The sequence below is a fragment of the Lissotriton helveticus genome, chromosome 7, assembly GCF_964261635.1.
Source record: "Lissotriton helveticus chromosome 7, aLisHel1.1, whole genome shotgun sequence".
NCBI classification, from domain to species: Eukaryota; Metazoa; Chordata; class Amphibia; order Caudata; family Salamandridae; genus Lissotriton; species Lissotriton helveticus.
In genome coordinates this window covers 840,649,092-840,672,496 of record NC_136068.1, presented here as the reverse complement: position 1 = coordinate 840,672,496, position 23,405 = coordinate 840,649,092, and the positions used below count along the sequence as shown (strand labels likewise).

The following is a 23,405-nucleotide window of genomic DNA, read 5'->3' as shown; positions in this document are numbered from 1 at the left end:
AAGTGGTCAAACCACTAGAGATGGATACAGCAAAACCATTGTTTTCTAAAGACTCAAGACAATAACCCAACTTATGATGATTCTTGAAAAGCTGCCTCATCTTGATGAGAATGGTTACTCAAAACTTACCGCTATATAAAGACCTAAACAAGTCTGGAAATAAACTCATATGCAAGGTAATGCATTTTTCTAATTGGTCTAAAATTTTTTTTTTAACTATTTACAGGAGTATGCATACTTGTGAATTCGAAACAATATATAGGTAAATTCGAAACACAATATAGGGCTTGAAATATGGAGCGAGGTGTCTCAAGAGTCACTGAAGGTTTAATAACTGACATTTTACCTGTGTTGCCCACTCATCACAAAGGAGGAATTCTGGTTTTTTTTTTGCTTTTGTTACCGCCAATTTTTCTAAAATACACAAACTTGTATTTTGTTACAAACGGATACAGGTGTTCTTAAACTTTGCTGCACACATGACTCAGTCGCAGCAGCATTAAAACTCTAGCTATTTTCTTGTAACTACAGTTCGCTAGATGGCCATTTGTCTAAAAATTGCATTTCCACAACATATTTTGACCCAAAAGAAAAGGGAGCTTACCCGATTCCTGTACTACAAGTAAGCAATTTGTTAAAAGATAGAGGGCCCTTACCATGGGGTCCCCAGATTTCCAAGGTGGTCAGTGAAGGGGTTTCCCACTAGCACTTAGATTAAAGTTTTCCCATTCTGAACTTTTCACAACAATGGTCAATCGCTAGGAATAATTATTCTTACATCATTTAGATGGGCCTTATTTTAAGACTTGAGTGAAGTGGGCACAGCCTTTGCAGGTGCAGGGACTGTGTGCTCATGGACCAGGAGAGCAGTTCGTATTATTCCTAGCTGCACAGACTGCTCTGGTTTTTGGACTCTTATGGAGTTAAGAGTGAATAAGTGATGGCTTTATTCAGTCACTTGAGATCCTTCGACTCTCCAGACCCAACGGCCCCATAGGGATTCATACATTTCATGCGTCTTGCTGGTTCAAATGTTGGGGGGTCAAGATGCCTGAACTAGAAAATGGTCGACAGAGCACACTAGGGTGGCAACAGATTTGGAGTTCTCCCAAATATTCGTGAAAAATTAAAGTTTAACTTGTACAATAGTCTGGGGGTTAGAGTTCTAAATACCTGAAGGGTACAGTCACCGATTGCATGCTGTAAACAATATTTATTGGGTCGGTTTAATACACTGAATTATCTAAAGCGGTCAAGGAGGACCTTCAAGACCGATCTAAAGATTGTGCTCCATTTTGAGTTATGGAGATAAGATTCTTAAAAATTCCCCAAAATGTATATTAACAAGCGTTTCCCTCAATTATTTAACAGAGCGCTCAGAAAACACATGAAACGAAAAATCTACAAATAAACCTGAAACAGGCATGAATTAGGATCAGTTTGCTTACTTCATGGTTCTTGAATGGAGCCACATTTCATGTTTGAAGTGAAGTTTTTCTAGATATTCCAGCTCAATTCCCTGCTCTTCTTCCCTGCCCCTATAGCGCAAACGTTCCATACATTTCTGTAAACATTTTAAAAAAAAAAAAAAAAACTGAGCACAGAAGCTTATGTTCCAAGACTTTTATCTCATGAATTTCTTCTATAATTAGATCACTGTGGAAATAATTACATCAGGTTTCATCAATAACTAGTAAAGAAATTACACCCTGCTAAAATTACATTTGAAAAAGTTTGACGTGCACAGAGATAAAGCGGTGTACAAACAAATCTCTTTAACAGCTTCCTTCACAGTGAAGCTTATACCTGAAAATCAACGCAGTTTTCTTGCACTCAGTTTAATTTTAGGCCCCTTGCCGACAATATAGCAACTCTATGCTACCCCATCAGCACAGCTATAGCGACTAGCCTCTAGCATGTTATTTATCGAGTCTAATACGGCTACGAGTGGGGTTAAATCAAGGATGCCGCGTCCCTCTGTCAACGCCCATTGTTTTGGCTTTTATCAGTAAGGCCGCGTGAATGCTGCGCACCATGAAGGCCGCACACCGTGAATGCTGCGCCCATTGCCGTTTTCTCACGCCCCTCACAACGCCCACAAGGGAGTACCGTATTGCCACGCCAATCGCTGACAGCACAACACACACGCCCAGAAGGGACTACTTTAACCCTAAGGTTATTTTACTTTGTAATGTATATGGTGGGCAGCTGTATAGCCTATGTTCTTCTGCTGCAACTGTCCTTTCCAATGCTGTATTGGGTGTTGTGATTGGCGCTGTACTTCGAGCTTACCCACCTCAAAGGTTTGGGTTCTCTCTATATATATGTTAAGGTACAAGACCTCTAAGGGTGGCACAATATGTGCTCCAGCCCTTAGAAGCCTTCCCTGGTCACAGTGCCCTTGGTACCCATTGTACCTTTTGCAAGGGACTTACACAGGCCCTGGGAACTTGATGGGCACATCAAGACAAAGTGCATCAGAAGTCTGGCAAAAAGTGTGTGTGGGGGGTGGTGGCTGGGAGAGGATTACTGCAACAGAAACCCACTTTCCTACAGCGCAGCAAACAAATACCTGGGCTGGGAGGGGCTATTAACAAAAATGACCCAATTTTGGGAATGTTGCCTACTTGGTAAGCTGGGAGAGCTGGGGGCAAATGGAAACTGTTAAGCTCGGAAAGACATGGCGATGTATGGAGAGAGCAGGCATATATTAAATTTGAAACACTACAACAAGAATATGAAGTGGCGGAGGGCAAGTGGTTAAAATATTTGCAACTGAGACACACCTTTGGGGGATACATTACCGAAGCAGAGGAACTTGAAGCATCCCCCATGGAAGATTGTCTATTAACAGACCCGTTGACCAATAAAGTGATATCACTAGTTCATAAAAAAAATGAACTCCGCAGACCTATTAGGGCCACTAAGGACAGCATGGGAGGGCGATCTGGGCCATTGGATGACAAGGATTGGGTGGAAGAGATACAGGGCCCAAGGGAGGTAGCGATTGATTCAATTGAAGATTTTGCACCAGACTTATTGTGCCAGGACGGTCCTACACAGATTTGGCAGTGCTGATACTGGGTTGTGGACAAGAAGGGACCCTTCCATCATCGGTTATAAGAATGCCCGATCATACAAACATCATGGCACAAAATTGGGAGAGTCTGGTCACAAGTCACTTGGTAGGTACCACTGGTACCTTTTACAAGGGACCAACATGTGAGCCAGAGGTGTGTCAATTGTGAAAACCAAGGTAGTTTTGGGACAGAACACAGGCAATGGGAACCTGATTGGCAGGGACCCAGTGCACACTCAAGTGCATCAGATACTAGGCACCTGACAGATTGCAACAGATGCAAAAAGGCCCTGCTGTGGCTAGTTTTAATCACAGCTAAAAGGGACATCAAATTATGAAAGGAGACAGAGCCCCCATCACTGGAAGACTGGGCTACATTGGTATATGAACCTGGAAAGACATCTACACTGCCAGGGTATGCACATACAAACACAGTAGGATATGATGGGGCTGGTGTTAGTTTATGGGAATTCTGCTCAAGCCTTATCGCAGGTAGCCTTACACCCTGTACAGAGAAATGCTCATACGAGACACTGCTGCTTAATAAAGCTGAAGGGGGTCTGCGGCACATGTGCCATATAGAAGGAGGCATACAACGGAATAACATGTTTTCAAATTACAAAGTCTTACCTCAGGTGTACTTCTAAGGTAGATCATTCCATCCAGCTCGATCTCAGACTCAAATTGATTCAAAAGCCACGTATGCCAGTCCTGATAAATTGCCCATTCAGTTTCATTGATGTTCCCAGATTCAAACAAGTTGGACGCAAACACATACCTAAAACACAAAAGTTATACTGTGAGGATGTTAAGAAAATAACTGAATATTTTCCCCAATAAAGGGGGATAGTTTGTGTGCAACATTGGCAGAGTACGCATTGAGAACTGAATCAATTCCAAATAAATTAAGCACATGTTCTAATGCTTAAACAATGTCACCAATATAAAATCCCTATGGCTTTCATATCACCCACTCAAGGGAGCTTGTGAGTAAGTCGGAATTGCCCTTATTGGGCCGCACCACTTCTAGTCAGGGTTCCCATGCTTTGGCATGAGCAAGCCTATGTTGCATGTAAACCCAGACTCATTGCGGCAGAACAGCCATGAGACTATGTATGCTGTCATGCATCTCTGCGTATGGGTGGAGAGGTGTGGCTCACTGGTTAGAGGCGGCAGATCTGTAAGCAGAGAACGGCCCAGGACCAGGGTTCAATTCCCGACGCGGCAGGGTCTTGGAGGAGGGTCAACGGACTCGATAATTCTCACCTCAGTGCCTAACCAGGGAACACACTCGGTAACTCTGGGCATTAAGCTTGCCTCATCTCTACAACGGCCCCCCCACAGACGCCGGGGATGCCTGGTTTCACCCTGGAGATACCCAGAAAGGGACCATCTCACAGGGAAAACCAGGAAGGGTTCCCCAGCGGTCTACAGCGCCAGGACACTCGGGTAGAGTAACAGTGCGCTTTACAAGTATCCCACATGAAGCCACACATTAACTTTCCTCGCATGAACATCCACACCCACTATCAAACCCAGACCACAGGTGTAAAGTCTGTGCTTCCTGTTGAATGGTGGATTAGGTCTACGGCCCCCCGTTTTTACGGATTAATACAGATAAATACAGACAGAAAGCAATGTCTTTTCTGTCTCCATTTATTTTTAAAAGTGGATAAATGCAGAAAATTTTGCTTTTTTAAGTGACTCTCCATGCTTTCTTTCATGAATGATAGGCCAGCAGCTGAGCAGATGGACAGCATGGGAAATTAAAAAACAGGATGAAATTTCTTTAAATAATGGCATATGTCAACATACATTTATGGTATAATGCTAGAATTTACCAGTGGATGTATTGCTATGTAATATTTGACCGCTTCAGTCCCTTCTAGACTCCGCTTCCATTGTACAGTATAAAAGCATTTACTGCCGGTTTCACTCTGAACAGTGTAAATGCAAGGAATAGTTTTCTGCGACCAAGGATAGCAGTAAGCAAGGGACCGCACGCAGGTTCTGAAGCCCCCACAAATGGACGGAACGTACATGGAGAAACAATATATCAAACCGATATTTGGATAGGTGTCAACTATGGAGAATGATGCAAAGGATTGCGGGGTGGTACAGTTTGGTTTGCTGAACAGACGCAAGACAGCGACATCAAGGTGACCATCGCCATGCTTAGTGCAGGAGTTCATGGGCAGGTGGAGGACAGCGATTTGAAGAACAGTGTACAACAGAGGGATAACTGGCTTCTCTAGTTCCCAACCTGAACCGATACACTTTAGCCCCAATTAGCAATGCAGAAGAAAATTCTAGCACCTATGTGGCGCCCAGTTTGGCAGAGGGTCAAATTATTAGAGTGCTAAACGTGTTCCAAGGGATTGCCAGGGATTTCTAGAAAACCTAGCTCTGGACACTTAGTCAAAGAATTCAGAGGCAGGCTCTCTGCACAGTGTACTTCTTTCAGTACACTATATAGAGGCCAGTGGGTCCCCAACTGGCTTACAGAGGCTAAAGTAGATAATACCAACACACTCTTTTGTGGTAGTGTGGGCGAGCAGTTAGGCTGGTCAGAGGGTAGTGGCAAGCATTTGCTGTACTCTGAGGTAATAAATCAGACACCCAAAGAATACATTTGAAACCAAATTAGAAAAAGAACACATCTTTTATATACTTTGTTGAAACCAAGAACTTTGTTCAAAGGCAAGTACGGTTTTGAGTTAAATCAATTAAAAATAGCAACTGTTCAAATGTGTTCACCTTCACGCACAATCCAATCATATGGGAGGAAAAGGCATGTATGCATAAAAGTACGTAAAGTCAGTTTTTGGGGTCCACCTTCTATAATTAGGTTCATAGGTGGGCCAAGGTCTAAAGTACTAACAGCAGTCTTCGAGGGCTGGCCTGTTCAGCGGGAAGCATGGTGCTGGTGAGGTTGGTAGCGGGCGTGCTACAGTAAGGGGGGGCATCTGAAAAAGGTGGTACGGGGGACTTGGTGACAAGTCAGAGAGCTCCCAAACAGGGGCTTGGGTCACAAGGGGGTACAGCCGGTTCTTCACTACTTAGGCCAGGCAAAGTTACTCCTGGCGGTTAGGGACAAACAGCTGGCAGGGACAAAAATCAAGTCACCTGGGACACTCCCGAAGTGGGAGTGAGGGATTCCAACGTCCATTAACAGCTGCTTGGTCCTGGTGCAGGGAGAATCCTGATTGTCTGCAGCGGTTGCCATTTGTGCGGGCGTCCGGTAGCCCGCGGGTTGGTTCGGTACGGCTCTGGTTTGACCTGGTGTGGTCACACTGAGTGGAGAGACAGGTTTGGCCTTCCAGAGCAGGAGTACCTTCTCCTGGGTGTCTGCGGCATCGGCCAGGCAGGGAAGCTGCGAAGTGGTGGACTGAACAAATGGACTTTAACTTTAGGCCTGTGGAGGACCTTGATAATGGTGGAGATGTTAACAACCAGATCGTTGGAGATCTTGAAGATCCTCACAGTATTGAAGGATCGGTTAGTCCAGATGCACATGGTGGAGTAGTGTGGCTCACTGGTTAGAGGTGGCAGTCCCGAGAGCAGAAGTCAGCCCAGAACCAGGGTTCAATTCCCGACGCGGTAGGGTCGTGGACCTTGGTCAGCGGACTTGATCATTCTTGCTTCGGTGCTTACTCTAATCAGGGGTTCCACTCGGCAACTCTGGGCATTAGCTTGCCTAATCTCCACAACGGCCCCACCAATTCCGGGGATGCCTGGCTCCACCTTGGGGACTCCCAGCAAGGGACCATCCCACAGGGAAAGCCAGGACGGGTTCCCCAGAGTTATACAGCGCCAGGAGACCTATGGACGGGTAGCAGTGCGCTTTACAAGCTCAAAAAAAAAAAAGTCCTGTGTGCAGAATGTTCCCGACACAATAGGGAACATTCTGGGTCAGACTAACAGATGTGCTAAGCACCACCAGCTTCTGTAGTGACCAACACTGAAATGGCAGATTGGTGAGGCCTCAGGTTATTTGAAGGCCGTTTATTTATGGAGTAATGTTTTCTTGCATTTACATATTTCTCGTTTCTTGCTAATGTTCCTGCATTAGGAGTTAAACTGAAAAAATGTAGTTATATGGTGTTTGTAATTGCGGTCTGTGTGGGGAAATGTGCGATCCTTTGTTCTGGTTTCTTCCATTTCTTTTAGCAGAAATTGGAATTCTCCTCTGTTTTCAACTAATCAGGAACACTCGCACAATTTAGGGTGGAGTTTATATTTGCAGCTGGTTTTAATGTTCATCAAGGAATACCCATAATTTTTATTTTTTATTCACTTCGATGCGCAGTCATCTTTATAGAAATCAACAGGTTAATACAGGCCATCACTCACCGGTCACTGTAAACTGATCTTTCAAAAAATTGTACAGGTCGCTCGGCTTCTTGTAGTTTTGCTGACACCGGCTTTAACTGCGCCCTTACTCTACTCAAACAAGCATAGGTCTGGAAAGTGTAAGCCCATCGAGTAGGCTTATCGTACAGCATTTGGAGCAAGTTGCCACCACTTTTCTGAGAAGTTGAAAGTTCCTGAAACAAGGGGGGGAAAATAATTAAAAAAACGAACATTGGTCTTTATACATTAGCACGGATTCAGAAACTTTTTTTAAGCTAGCAGATTTGGTCACACAAAAGATTTACACTAGATCAAATCAATCCAAGCCATGTATGGCTTTTGGATGTCCGAAACCTAAGTGATGGCACCATTAAACACATACTAACCAAAAGTCACTGCCATTGGTCTCCCAAGAACGAAAAACCTGGCCAAGACAAACGTTGCACAAATGTTCAAGGCAGACCCTGAAACATAAGCAAAGATCCTCCAACCACTGTTTACATCGATTTTGGAGGGAAAGAAAAAACAAATGACTGGAACCAAAGCACCAGCATCAAGCTTCCAAAGATGAGATTATTAACCAACTGGAATGGAGTCACCCTTTGTACAGCCCTTCTTAAAAAATAAATTTAAAAAAAAGAATTTGTATGACGTGTAAATAGATCACAGTATTAGTCACACAGTGGTCTTTACAATTCTCATAGTCCCATGTTTGGATGCTTCCCCTTCGTAACCCCTGCCCCGTACATGTGGACACCCTCTAACAGTCTGCTCAGCATAGGGTATTTAAACACTCGCATCCGAATCAGAGTCCTCGGGAGGTGGTGGTTAACATATGCCTCCCCAATAGGTGTTCCAACCCCCCCCCCCCTTTCCCCATTTTTTCGGACAGCCGCGGTGTGTATAAACTGAGCTTTCCGCTACCATCGCCAGGTCCATATCCTTGCACCACTGGGTAAGAGTGGGGCTGATCCTAGACCCCCAGAGTGGGGCAATATTCCGTTACGCTACCGTCATGCCTAGAGTCACCCAGCCCTGAGCCGTCGTGTTTAGGTCCGTTGGTTCCCAAATATTGAGCAGACTGCACCTCGGTTCCTGCAACACAGTAACTCGCGTAACCTGGGAGAGCGTCCTCATCACGGCCATCCAATATCCCACTATCCTGGGGCAGCTCCAGATGGCATGGTAGAGCGTCCCTGGCTCTCCGCACTCCCAGAGACAGTGCGGCGTGTCTGTCCCCCCTATTCTATGTAGGAGAATCCTGGTGTATGTGCGGTGTAGAATTTTTAGTTTAACTAGCCGAAGCCATGATGGAATAGCAGCCTCCAGAGGGGAAGCCAGCGCCTCCCTCCAGTCCGCCTCAACAATATCTCCCACCTAGCTCTCCCACTTGGCCATGACTGTCTCCGTGGGGTCAGGTCTATTATTAACTATTTTCTTATACGTCATCGAGATTGCCTTTTTTTGAAGATGCTCCGTCAGGATTCTACCCTCCCATGGCGAGGATTCCTCCGGAGTCATGTCTGGTGGCAAAACTGACTAATGCATGTCTAACCTGTATATAGCAGAATCCTTCTGTCTGCTAGACTGTATGTGGCCTGCAAATGAGCGAAGGGAACCGCTCCTCCTTTCTGGAATAAGTCCCCTACTGTTGATATTCCTATTGTGTCCCAATTACGGAACCCCTTGGTATTGCCCAGCAATCCAAGCTTATTTGTGTCCCACAGTCGCATTGCCTGCGTAATCACTCTCTCCCATCCAAGTGCGCGCTGTGCAGCAAACTATATATATATATATATATATATATATATATATATATATATATAGTTATAGTGTAAGTCCGGTGATAGTTTGCTTCTTTTTTTTTGTACAAGGCGCTCAGGATGCCAGACGGTGCCAGAAGATGCCGGTCAAGCCGAAACGCTGGGTCCTCTTGAGGAACATGAAGCCAATGATTAAGCGGGACAAGCTGGGAAGCCCAATAGTATGCTCTGATGTCAGGAAGAGCAATCCCGCCGTAATACCAACTCCTAGTGAGTTTTTTCAGTGCTATGCGGGGCATTTTACCGTCCCAGAGCAACATTGTCACCTTGTACAGCCCTTTTCTGATGCCATAGATAAGCAGTTAAGATACAAACCAGTTAAGATACAAACCAGTTAAGATACAAACAGGCTGGATTCCACAAGGGTAAAGGGTGAATTGATCAGATCCTTACTCTACGCAACATTACAGGTCGGTGAACGGAGTGGCAGAGACAACTACACATCAACCTCATTGATTTAGAGAAAATCTTGACAGTATACATAAGAGGATGTCTTGGTGAATACGGAGAGCCTATGGCATACTGCAGCAGGTAGTTCTTATCAAGAGCTTCTATAATTGTACCACACTGTGGGAGGTAGAGGGTATAGCTTTGAAGACAAAACAGGTGTGAGACAGGGATGTGTGATGCTATGCACAACTGAACACCAAGCCTGAGGTATCAGAGGAACCATATTCATTACACTGGAGGACCTGGGCTATGTGCATTACCTAGCCTGGCTCTCTTGCACACAAGCATATTCAGGAAAAGATGCTACGCTCCAACAGCTAGGCAGAGCAAGTGAGCCTGAAGGTCAACATGAAGTAGCCAGAAGTCATGCCACTAAGCATCCCAAACCCTTCAACAATAAAGGTGGATGGATTCGACCGATCCATGACAGAAGAGTTTACCTACCTAGGCAGAACTATCTGACATGATGGGAGGGGCAGGTGGTTACATCAAAAGCAGACTGAACAAGGCTAGAAATGCCTTCAGGATGTCAACACCAAGCAGAAGCTATACCAGAGCTGTGTTCTTTCAACGTTCCTGTAGAAACCAATGCTAACAAGGTGATTAAATGCACCAGCAAACTGTCAGCCTTTCACATCAGTAACCCGTGAAGAATCTTGCACATTTTCTGGCCGCAAACCATCCCCAACCAGGAACTGCTCACCAGTCGCAAGTAAGAGAGCATGGGCACCATCATTAAGGGAAAATGGAAAGGGGTAGGACACATACGAAGGGAACAAGACTCCATCACAAAAACAGAAAAGAGACAAATAAAGACCCTGAATCACAGCTGGGGCACTGAACAGAACCATGTCCAAGACGAACAGAAGACGTCCTTTGCTGCTGCCCTACATGCAAGTCGGCATAACAGCAGTAAGTAACCAATTCAGGCCTTTAAAACTGATGGGGCGGTTGTGGTTTGAAACTCACTCCTAGCACCCAGTGGGACAGTGTACCCCAGACAGAATTATACAAAAAAAAAAAAAGCTTCACCTGAGGGAGGAAGTGGTTTTTGGGTAGAAACAAGAGCTACAATACAAGAGGTAGATACAATTAGGAGACAGGGCAAGAGATAGCCAGAGATCTATAAATAAAAGATTCTTCCCCTCAGTTTGCACCATTCAACACCACAGAAAGGGGGCTGGTGGCAGAACTTTAGCAACAGAATGAACTTGGTGAAATGCCCATATTGGAATTAATATGTGCAGATTATATACATATAGGAGAGTATATTACTACAATATGTAACAGAAGGTTTCATCACCAATCTCAATGCATGTAACTATCCAATTCTATATTTAACAAGGATGCATTTTTAAGCACAGACACATGCATATTTAGTGGGGCTATTTTATTATTTGCAGCAAGAAATTCACTTTGCGTCTGTTATACAAGGGTCAACTTGTTTTAGCATGATTATTCTTGATGACCATCACCAGAACGTGGGGGGTCTGTGTTCTACTTTATTTTTGCCTATTGCGGTTTACAGCTGCAGGACCACTAGTGTATTCCCCCAAATACAGTCATGTTTAGACAAATCAGGATACTCAATTCTGTGGTTTAGAAATGTTCAAGCTGTGTGCAAATGTTTGCTTGTGGAACACCAACCATGAATTATACCTTTGGGAAAAACAAACCTATGCCCCCATCCATTAGTTTTAATAATTGAATGGTGAACTACTTATATTGAATCGGAGTGATAATTCTACTTTTAAAACACAACCCGTAGTCACTTCTTTGCTCAGGTGCATTAGTTAAGTGCCCTGTAAAAGTAAACTCTCCTTAATAAATCGACTGGGTGTAACATGCACTCCATGTGAAAATAGCTGTGCAGTACAGATTTAGGATTCTACTTCTAGGTAGTCAATCCTCAACTGAAGGAGTTCTTCACCCGTGATACTCCAAATATGGAATACTTTATAAACTTCTCAGCATGTAAATAAGTGTGAAGTGTGTTAAGCCTCAACCATCCATTACTTCATTCCTCTGCACTATAATCTTTTAGTCAGTGCACTTGTAGGGCTAGAAAGAGCAACCTCTTCTGGTGTCAGACTGGATCAGCCTGTGAACCCCACAAAACGTAATAAACTCAGTTTTCCTTAAAGTAGGGTGAGATCCTGTCATTGCTGTGTTCCGAATGTTTGAGAGCATTGGTAACAGCCAAGCTGGCTTGCTGGTGGGTATCGCCACAATTCCTATATTGCTGGGTCTGAATGACACTAGAATAGGCCATGCTTGTACTAAACCGTGGCAGTTTCGAAGACTTTCCAAAAAGGTTATAAAAAAACACATTAAAAAAGTAACAATAGGAACAGGACCCGCTTGCCTCGGGGCGACCGGCCCTGTCGTAGGGGTGGATTGCCTCTGAGGCGGAGCGGGTGTGGCATGAGGGAACCTGGAGCTGGTGAAGCCGAGTAGGGTGGGTAATAGCCTGTGCCTGTAGGGGACTCACCAACCCCACGAGCAAGTAAGATAGTTGGGAATGGGACAAAGCACTCCGCCAAGTTGGGGAAGCGGGCGGGGAGACGGTCCGTGGGGCAGGGAAGCAGGGTGGGGGGTTGGAGGGGGAATTATGTTGTTAATGTCAATAGTCATCACTCATATTCTGCGATACACGAACACGCCAAATGCCGACCTAATCAGAAACACCAACACACGGCGCCATATCTGCTAGGAGATCGGCGACCGATCACCTGCAACAATGCTAATACGAACCAATGGCCCGACGGCTGAGCGCTGCACCAGTTGAGGGCACCCCTCCCACGACTGTAGTACCCCCCCTGCGCATGCTTACTTGGAATGTTAGAGGCTTAGGGGATAAAATTAAGCGGGGTCTGGTTTTACAGGCCATTAAACGCCAGGGCCCTGATCTAGTGCTGCTCCAAGAGACGCACCTCACTGGGACAACATGCAAAGCGCTTGATAGGCGAGGGTATGTAATGGCAACACATGCTGAATTCACAACAGGCTCCAGAGGGACTGGGATACTCGTGAAAAAGACATCACCCTTTCTGGTGGAAAGCTGCAAGGCGGATGATCAGGGTCGTTTCGCCGCAATACATGGCCACTGGGAAGGGAGGCCTCTTAATGTGGTCTCCGTGTACATTCCCCCGGCACTCCACTCTATGGCGCTGCCGGCACTTGGTAAATTCCTCCGCGACCTCCCAGAGGGTGACACGGTCATTGGGGGGGATCTCAATGCAATAATAGACCCCGCGCTAGACACCTTTCCCATGAGAGAGCGCCCCAGAGGGACTGCCACTGCCACGCTTCCTGGAAGCAATGGGCCTTATGGACGTGTGGCGACAGCTGAACCCGGAGGCGACCCAGTACACATACTACTCCGCTGCGCATAATAGCCTTTCCCGAACAGACTATTTTTTGTTTCTGGGGATGGGACTGGGTTCAGTGGATAAGATAGATATCCTGCCTAGAGGCGTATCTGACCATTCACCAGTGTCTCTCTCGCTCACTACCAAAGAGAGGAAATGCGCTAGACTGTACCCTGTTTACCCGAACTATCTGAAAATCCCTAAGATCAAGAGGAAACTCAAATTGGCAACCACACACTACTTTCAAGAAAACGTCGGGTCGGTGTCCTCACCCTCGGTCCTGTGGGAAGCTTACAAAGCGGTCCTTCGAGCTGCTGCAGTGGCGGAAATAACGGGGCACAAACGGGACTCCCGGCGAGAACTTACTGAATTGGAACTGGCACTCCGCAGCACAAACACTACACACATGTCCGATCCCACCCCAGAAACGTTACACTTGCTACAACTACGTCAGCAACAATACCAGGCACACCTTAAAACAGTTCAAGGCTACATCGCAGGAACAGCACATAGAATATATGATGTAGGTGACAAGGCAGGGAAAATGCTGGCGTGGTTGGATAGGAGAGGAGGCAGTACCAGAGGCATTCAGAGACTTTGCACACATGAGGGGCAGTTGCAGACACACCCTGAACACATAGTGCGCACCCTGGCGCGTCACTTTCAAGAGATATACACCCCGGAACGGGTCGTCACTGCACAGGTGGTGGCGAATTCACTAGAAAATATTGCCATTCCCAAACTCACAAGAGGCTCAACTAGAGCTGGAGATTGTTCTGACAGAAGATGAAATTCAATTGGCCATACAGGCATTGCAGTCTGGCAAGGCGCTGGGTCCCAACGGGCTGCCCGTGGAATGGTACAAAGCGATGGCTTCGGAACTAAGCAAGCCACTGCTGGATATGTACACGGACAGCCTGCAAAGGGGGGGAACTTCCACTCGACCAGCGTACAGCCACGATAGTAGCCTTACCAAAACCGAATAAACCGCCGACCGCTTGTACCTCATACCGCCCGATATCCTTGCTTAACGTAGAAGCCAAAATTCTGGCGAAACTCCTGGCCAGCCGTCTGACACAACACCTACACACACTGATACACCCGGATCAGTCAGGCTTTATTCCCCAACAGGAGTACAGCACTAAATCTCAGAAGGGTTCATGGGGTTCTGGCACGTGCACACCTCCTTTCCGAACAGGCGGTAATCCGCTCACTTGATGCCAAAATGGCATTCGATCTAGTAGAATGGGAATATCTATTTACAGTGCTTGCACGTATGGGCCGAAATATATAGCATGGGTGCGACTACTATATACGTCACCGGTGGCACAAGTAGTGGCAAATGGCCACATTTCACCAACGTTCCTATTGGGGCGAGGGACTAGACAGGGGTGCCCGTTGTCACCTCTGCTATTTGCCTTGGTTTTGGAACCACTGGCGATCCTGATTAGGAAGACGCCACTGATTCGTGGTATCGCATGGGAGGCTAGCTGGGAGGATAAGATCTCCTTATATGCAGATGATATGCTAATCTACATGGTTGACCCTAGCAACGGGATCCCTGCCCTATTACATCTCTGCAACACACATGGGAAATTGTCCGGTTATACCTTGAACTGGTCTAAATCGGTGGTGTACGTACTTAGGGGCCCGGAACCATTATTACAAGAGGATTGCCCCCTGACACTGACAACAACTTCCTTTAAGTACCTGGGTATTGTCATAACAAATAACGCCGCTGACTTCTTTGACAAAAATTTACAGCCGTCTATGGATCGCCTGCGTGCAGACGCTAAACACTGGGCAACCTTGCCCCTGACGCTTCTTGGGCGGGCTGCTTTATATAAAATGATGGCCCTTCCCAGGTTCCTTTATGTGCTGGAAAATACCCCATATATGGTAGCACTGCGCTATTTCAAGCGAATTGCAGCACTGGTTACCAGCCTCCTCTGGAACAACGGCCCGGCACGAATAGCGCATGATAAATTGGTAAAAAGTTGGTATGAGGGTGGGATTGCCCTGCCCAACGTTCAACTCTATTATTGGGCGGCCCAACTTAAAATTATTAATCAATGGATCCACACCCCGCGAGAGGATCCGGCTTACAAGGCGGACTGGTATCAACTGGGGACGGACGGCATGCTCTCCGTTCTCTACAACAAATCACAGGTTAAAAAGCTGATAGGCCCGACAACACACGGCGGCCCTGTGGCACGCAGCTCAAACAAGACTGGGCTGGAAAGGAAAAATCACCAAAATGACGCCACTGTGGGACACAAACTCATTGGGAAACCTCAGAGCATGCAAAGGATTCGCTCAGTGGGATCACATAGGGATCTCCACGGTGGGGGACTTATGGGACAAGGGAACAGTGATTGCGTTTCCCACAACTCCAACAACAGTACAACCTAAACCCCACCGAGACGTGCAGATACGTCACGCACTGCTCCGGGCAATCCCTGCTGATACTGAAGTACCAGAGTCCTCACCGTTAGAATATAGACTGTTGACAGACTTTATGCCACAAAGTGCAACTTCTCTCACATATAAAAAACTGGTTAATAATCTGAAAGACCCCACACTGAAACTTAAAGAGAAATGGATGGGGGAGATAGGACAGGTAGATGAGTCAGAATGGAACGAAGCACTTGCATCCCCGAGAGAAGTAGGCATCTCGACAAAATTCAGATTAGTGCAACTCAAAATTCTGCACCGCATCACTACACTAGGACACTTCTTCACAGGATACAAAGGGCACCACACCCCTTCGGTCTTAGAGGATGCGGGGAGGAGGGGACACTATTTCACACATTATGGGACTGCTCCAAGATACAAGAATTCTGGAGGCAAATTATGCGCACTGTCTCCCAAGCCCTTAAGATCTCTATTCTGCCTGAACCCCACAAATGCCTGTTGAACATCTGGGACCCTAATGATCTGGATAGATATGGACTGCTATGGGCCACACTAGCCATGACAGTGGCTAAATGAGACATTGCGCAGAAATGGGGTGCTCCGGAACTGCCTACAGCGGCTAGATGGAATAAAAATATGGACATGCTGATGGTGACGGAAAGGGCAGGGTATGTGCTTCGGGCTTGCCCCCGTAAGTGGAACAAGGTCTGGGCGCCATGGAATATCTATAGAGGGGACATCTGCGAACCCTTGCCAGAAGACGAGAACCTAGACTCTGAAGGGGAGGAGGAGTAAGGAAGTGGGTGATTGGTTGCTAGGTTAATATGTACTACGAAATGCAGCGTTGCTACAGCACTATTATAAACCACATTGATAACAAGCAGAGTGACTGAGGGTTGGCTATGGGCGTATGAAGAATGACAGGAAAGTGATGACAATAGTTGGGTTTTCTTTTCCTTCAATACCTTTTCCGCAACTTAGTAAATGTGTTTTGAAGGTTAGAATGGTGTACCGTATACGAAGTGAGACAGCGACATTATGCCTCAGAGAACTGTATTAAGGACAACTGGTAGCATTCATACGAGTTACTTTTGAGAATGCAATTAACGTACATCAATATGCTCATTAATTATATTGTTCTACCGATACGTAAATGCGCACACACCGTGATTGAACTTTGAATACAGTATTGTGTATGTACCTTATGCCTTCATGTTAATAAAGATTTAAAAAGAAGAAAAAAAAGTAACAATATTTCACGAAAAATAGAGGGTCCATATAAGAATGAACGCCAGCTAATGTCATGCTACAAGCCATGGTGCTGGCGTTTTATAGCTAACTGTGCGACTTTAAGGATATTCACATGATAATTCAAGGATGTTTTCAGTGATCCTTTGGTCTTTTCAAGGTAGTCTCCCAACTGATTCAAACAACCCTGGGGAATGACCTGGCTAGTAAACTAAAAATCAGTGAAAAGATTTCAACTAGTGTGTTGTGTCCTGTCAGTTTGCATATGCTGGAACCCTGCCATTTCCTCTGTAGTCTACCTGCATGGTAACCTTTTGAGACCTTTAGGATGGACAACATCCAAATAATGTGATGCTGCTTTCCCTTATGGTGGTTTTACTCCAAACAAGAGCTACGCACACTGCAGAATACTCCAAGGGCACTTGTTTGGCATTCCAAGATGCAGACCTAGAGCAAAAGACATTCCGGGTATGCCTGTCCCTCAGCATTCTTCTGTTGCAGGTCTAACAGACATCAGCTTTATTAAAAATCCATGCAAAAACAAAGACACTGGTCGGTCATTGGAATTAGCCGATTACTCAACTTACAAATTCCTGTAGAGTAGGGAACAAAGATGGGTTCAGTGAAGGAGTAGTTTTCCAACGAAGAAACTGCGCATGAATTTGTCCCTGCAGCATTAAAGATGCAATATACATGACACCTTTCCAACGCATGGACAAAAACCTAACCTACATTGGATATGGAAGATGCCCATTTATGCCGGGCTCGAAAAAACAGTTGCGAGCACGATTTAATTAGGGCAAGCTATTTTTAGGTCCTACTCGCCAAAGAGAAACTGACTTTTGACCGGTTTCTGAAAGCAGAGCAAATGTGATAAGAAGGCATCTTTATTGCTCCCAAGATGAATGAGCAATAAAAATGCCTTTAAATCTTGTTAACTTGTCACATTTGCGCACACAGGTCAAGTGCTTTACAGTTAGGTCGAGTATTTTTTTGTGTTACTAGACATGCAGGTCCAGTAACAATTTTAAGATTTTTCAGGCCCGGATTTATGCCACCAAAAAAAACTTCAAAATGGCATGTACAGTTGGGACATCTTGATCCAAGCAACCACTAAAAAGAAAAGTTGTCTGGATCAATGTTTTTTTTATAGTTGGCGGTTTCCTACTACCAAAAAAACAGTTGGTTAATTTTACTTAAAATCTACGCAAATTCAAGAAAAAATTTTTAAATTAAAAAAACTGCAACTGTGACGTTCAGGTGTGGAATTTGATCACCCCATGCCAAGGAAAGGTATTCATATCTATTTCGCCCACTGGAACATTGGGGGCCAACCCCCTGCAGGAGTTAAAGTTAATTTTTATTAGCCTAGTTACTTAAAACGGTTGCATCAAAATACAAATTGACAAAAAAAATGGGGTGTTTAAAGTTATACAATAGTAATAAAACTATATAAAGACAGTTGATTAAGATAAGTTATTGTCCAATTTTGTTTCAAATTGTAATTTAAAAGTTATTTTCTGAGCATCTATTGAGAGCCTATCCGTTTAGTCTGATATTTTGCTACATAAATCACGTTATGGAGGTACCTCAGTGTTCCTGTTGGGTAAAGCTCCAACTTTACTCTGGCACCTTTTCACTACCTGTTTCAGGAACTTTACCAAGCAGCAGTTCAGCTGTGGATCATCAGGTGCAAAACATGCCAACACAGCTTGTCTCTTGGTGCCAATACCTAGTTGGTTAAAATGAGGTTTCTCAAGTTGTTTCGTTTTTCCAGCAGTTCTTTACATGCGCTTTCGTGCAGCATGTCGTCTGATGCTGTGCCGCGGAAGGTGGAGTCCACTTGGACCTTAAGCCAAGATGGAAAGTACTTTGTGAAAGGTAGCAGGCCTAGTCGGTATTTCAAAAATTGGGTGCAGCAGGGGTGGAGGAGGTATTCAGAGTCATCCAGCCAAAAGTCCTTTTTTGATGGGATAGGAAAGCTTTATCCACTTTTCCGTGGAGAAGTGTGGCTCAATGGTTAGAGCGGCAGACCCTGATGCAGAGGTCTAGCCCGGGACCAGGGTTCAATTCCCCGCCTCGGCGGGTCTTGGGCTCAAAATTCCACGGACCTGATAATTCTTGCCTCGGTGCCTATTCCAATCATGGAGTCCCACTGCAACTCTGGGCAAGCTTGCTTAATCTCCACAACGGCCCCCACAACGCTAAGGATGCCTGGCCTCCACCTTGGGTGTGCCCAGGAGTGGACACCTCACAGGGAAAGCCAGGATGGGTTCCACAGCGGTATTCGTACAAGCGCCTTGAGACCCTTGCGGGTGAGTAGTGCGCTATACAAGTATCAATTTACATTTACATGATAGGAGTTTGATAGATTCCCATACTAGCATGTTAACTGTTTGGTTGTTGGTAGGTGTTTCTCAGAGCTGAGTTAACCCTGTGTTGATCAGATTAGTCTGAAGATAGTTTGCGGCAGGTGATTAAGCTTGCCGTTGTAGTCCTAACCACAAGTGGTGATTAAGAGTTCCTGGTGCACATTTCCGGACTTTGTCCCAGAAAATGATATATGCTCCTTGCTTTGCAAGGGTCTGTTTTTGTAGGCCAAACTCCATCCTGATCTGTGCAGGCAAGGTGAGTTTAGGGGGGCCGAAAATAATTTGGTATGCGGTTTTGACTGTGCTATCCAATAGTTTGAAGTCCCTACCCCTCTATGCCTGGCTACCGTAGGCTATTGTTGGTGTCAGTTTAGGCCGTATGACTTGAGCTAAGGGGAGTAACGATGGGCCAATCCATTTGGAGTTGCGATTCCTTGGTGAAACTGCCAGGTCACAGCCCTTCCTTCTGTTGGGAGTTCTTCTGGGCAGTAAAATGGCCAACCTCGCCAACACCTAGGTATTTGTATTCTGGTAGTTTCAATGCGTGTGACTCCCCAGAACCAGGCCAGTAGTTTCTTTGGATTCTTCCCCGATTGTCATAGTTTTCTCCAAGTTAATGCTTAGGCCGTTGGCTTAAAAGTATTCCTGTGCAGTGGTAAGAAGATTTTGTGGGCCCACCTGCATCTGACTGGTCAGGACTAAATTGTCCATGTAGAGAAGGCATGGTAGTGGTAAACCCCCTAAATCTTGGGGCGTGCGAGTTCCTGGCATTTAGTATCAGGACGAGATCTGCCAGGAACAAGTTGAACAGGGTCGGGGCCAATACACAACCTTGTTTGAGCCCCTTCGTGTTTGGTACAAGTCTTGACAGGGACAATCCATCACCCAGCTTTATTTGAATTAATGCGTCTGTTTGCAGGTTGATTATCCATTTCAACAGTGGTTGTGGAATGCCCCATTTTGCCAGTTACGCCCACAGTCTTATGATTTACATGGTCAAAAGCTGCCCTGTAGTTGATAAAGCATAGGTGTAATGACAATTGTTTCCGCCTGCAGGAGAAACCCTTTGGCTATCAGTTATGGATCTGTGAAAGGATTGTTGCCAATAAGTCACGGTCTGTATGAATATGTACAAGTTATTCAAAATTGCATACGATTCAGTGGTGCAAAGTCTTTACTATTAGAGTGCTTTTAAGAAAAATCAGCTGCGAGGTCAGCTTGCATCACTGACTGGTTTCAGTATAAAAACGTGTATATATTTGTAAACTTTGACAACTTGAGGCTGCTGATAATACTACCCGTTTATAGGAAAAAGCATGAAATAAAGACTGACTTGTTCCATTTAAAAGAACAAGCAAAAAAGTACAACTTGCCATTGAGCAATTTTAAATACCATTTCTTTAGAGCATTAACAACATGTTTAATATATGCAAATACAATAAAAGATTTATAATCTAGAAATGGTGTAAGCCCGTCATTGAACAGCAAAGTGAACTAGGCACATAAGGTTTAAAGAAAGTCACAAAAGTGCACCCACAATTATATGTCCGTGCATTTGAGCAGATTACAATGCGAAAATTTGCATAGGAATTAGTTTGACTTTTTACACTCCCTTTTCTCACCCAGAAAATCATTTTTCTACTGCCCCGAACTATAGTAATTTCCAATCCTTTCCAGTGAGGGAAGGGAATTGAGCTGATAAATACACCCTTAAACAACTATGTTTGTGAGATGCCCAGACTCGGGCATTCTCATTTTACAACTGTCGCTTCCCACCTACTTTTACTTTGTATGTAAATTTGCACAAAGATAGCAAGATCAGAGCATTGCTATGATCCAAATAAATTTGCATGAATGAGGACCGTTTTGCAGTACAAAGGTCTTAATTGCAGTCATTACAGGGAGACTTAAAAAAGCTAAGTATGCTGACCCACCTCGTGTTCATCTTCATTTGTTTGCACGTTGCACCACCTTGCGATAGGTTCAGGAATAATCTCCCACTCATCACTTGCTTTCTCCAGCATACGAACAAACGTAGATTTTCCAGCGGCTAGTGAAAATATAAATTCACTTTTAAAAAGAATACACAAGCATAAAGGTTCCGAAACAATATACAAGTGGTATGTTTGGTGTTTCCCCATACATGGTTATGGCCTAAAGTGTCTAAACTGGCAAGGCATTTCATTACTTCCAAACCCTGGCGCGTTCTTAATTGTATAAATAAATACAGCTGAACTATATACCTCCATGTTACAAGCAAGAACATCAAGTTACTCATAAGGGTAGAATATTAAAGAGTTTCTTGATTTTTCGCACAAATCTCGCAACTTAAGACGGGAGGGCACAATTAGGACCATGAGAAGCTTATAAAATTCGCATTTCGAATGAAGCATCATTGAAAAAACTATTTTTCAACAGTTCTAGTTTTTTTCACGTTGGGAGACATCCATTTATAGTCGATTTCTCCGCCATTTCGTTCTACGCGCGCCTAAACTATTGCTGCCACAGAGTTCGGTCACAACAGCGAGGGCGGGCTTTTTTTCGAGCTGCGGCAGAACTCTTTGTTAGATGCAAGCGGGCGGAATAATTAAAAATAATATTTACAGTAATCGGCGTTGTGGATATACACACACACCTCATCTTTTGCAGGCCCGCTGCATTCCAAGGAACAACAGGTGGCCTCGCGCAGCTGGTTTGGCGCCAAGTTCCTTCAGCACTTTTCATCAACCTGTGCAGGCTACATAATGGAACGCCAAATAAACTAACATGAAACTGCACGCAGAAACAGATTAGTCTTACTTGGGGTAGAGTTCGCGCTGCGTAAAACTGCACACAAACAAACATTTTCGAAAATAAAATGGAACAAATGAGTCAGGGACCGAACAAGTGGTAGTGAATGGTTAACACATTTCCGAAATATTCCACAGTAGGCAGCTGCACACGCTTTCGAAGCTTCTATAGCTACAATGTACGCAAGTTTGGACCCCTCCTAAACCTCAAACCAAATTGTTAGGCTGTAGGTAAAGATTAAAGGCCTACCGATGTTCCCCTCGATGGACAGCTTCCTGGACCGCTTGTCAAAGCTGCTCTCGAAAACTGGGCTGATGCACATCCTTTTCGGGGGTGTCGCCATGTCGGTGCTGCGAGGGGATCCTGCGTACCGTGGCTCGCGTTAATGGTGCTCAGTTCACTGGTGCTGCGCGGGGCTCAGAGCTGCGGCTTTTTTGAGAGACCCGCCTTTAAAGAACCAATGAGCGGCCAGCGATCCCGACAGCGCCCAAAATAATGCACCGCCTCCTGGAAAAGGAAACAGAGAGCTCAAATGTGGAACGAGTATGACCCCCCGCAGTGTCACAGGAAGTGAGGGTGCCCCGCCCCCCTCAGGCGCACACTGGAAGTACAAACCCCGCGCGCCTTTTCAAATACCCGTGGAAACGCGCGCTTTCCTCACCCTTCAAGTTCAAGGCCGAAAAGGATTTTTGCTCAACGCAAACCCTACTGAAAATTGTTGTCAATGATACATTTTTGGGTTCTTTTTGTTCATAGAATATTTCATTTTGTGAACGCGACGAACATTTAAAATAAGACATTAGGAATTTAAAGGAGGCATATAATTTGAAACAACTTTATGTTAGTGACTATTTCATATCTCTTATCACGCCTTCGTTATTTGTATAATACCCCCATCGACAGTGTCCAATCCAATGTCCTTCACCCCACCAGCACCCTCTCCTTGTGCTCCACCAGCGGCGACAGCCAGCAAAAACAACAGACACTACTCTATGCCTGGGTCCAACAGGGTTGTTTCTGGTTACATTTTACGTTTTACTTACTCTCACATTACATTCCCTAAGAGTATTTGCTTTTTCAGATGGGTTGTTATTCTATTACAGGACCGGAGGCTTCAGATTATGCTTCTCAATCTTTACTGCATAAAACATAGCAGCCAATGAAAATGAATATTTTCACAAAACAGTAAACAAAACTTCATTTCCCATGAACACACATGAGCATAGGCACGCCCCCACAGTCCATAAGAACCCCTTGCGTGCTCCCATCATCCTCTTTCTTTGCTGCTCGCAAGTCAGAGTTAAGTGCACCTTCCCTCTGGTCCCCTCACTCTGCTTGTTGATCTGGGGATGCTATTGGGGTTTTTTATATATTGTTACGCTTGAATTTAAGGCGGGACCATCTGCTTATTATTGGTGATATAAGCATTTATTATACGTTTTGTAAACTCGCTGTTCGTTGTCATGTATTGCTAGGTGCAGCACTCTGACCTTGTTATTCGTTC

At 45.0% G+C, this 23,405-nt stretch overlaps 1 protein-coding gene across 2 annotated transcripts in view; it reads right to left on the bottom strand.

Annotated features, from left to right (window-relative positions):
- The window catches only part of LOC144769282 (deoxycytidine kinase 2), a 30,886-nt gene extending 8,380 nt beyond the window's left edge, over positions 1–22,506 (bottom strand). The window contains exons 1-6 of one of the 2 annotated variants that reach the window (XM_078653342.1): positions 22,151–22,506; positions 21,747–21,848; positions 21,046–21,161; positions 7,433–7,626; positions 3,710–3,857; positions 1,449–1,564 (exon numbers count right to left, since the gene is read on the bottom strand). In XM_078653342.1, coding sequence (XP_078509468.1) covers positions 1,449–1,564; positions 3,710–3,857; positions 7,433–7,626; positions 21,046–21,135 — 548 coding nt within the window. In that variant the 5' untranslated portion in view covers positions 21,136–21,161; positions 21,747–21,848; positions 22,151–22,506. The remainder of the gene's footprint in view (positions 1–1,448; positions 1,565–3,709; positions 3,858–7,432; positions 7,627–21,045; positions 21,162–21,746; positions 21,849–22,150) is intronic. The other variant, XM_078653341.1, reaches the window with a different exon arrangement.
- Between the last annotated feature and the right edge of the window lie 899 nt (positions 22,507–23,405).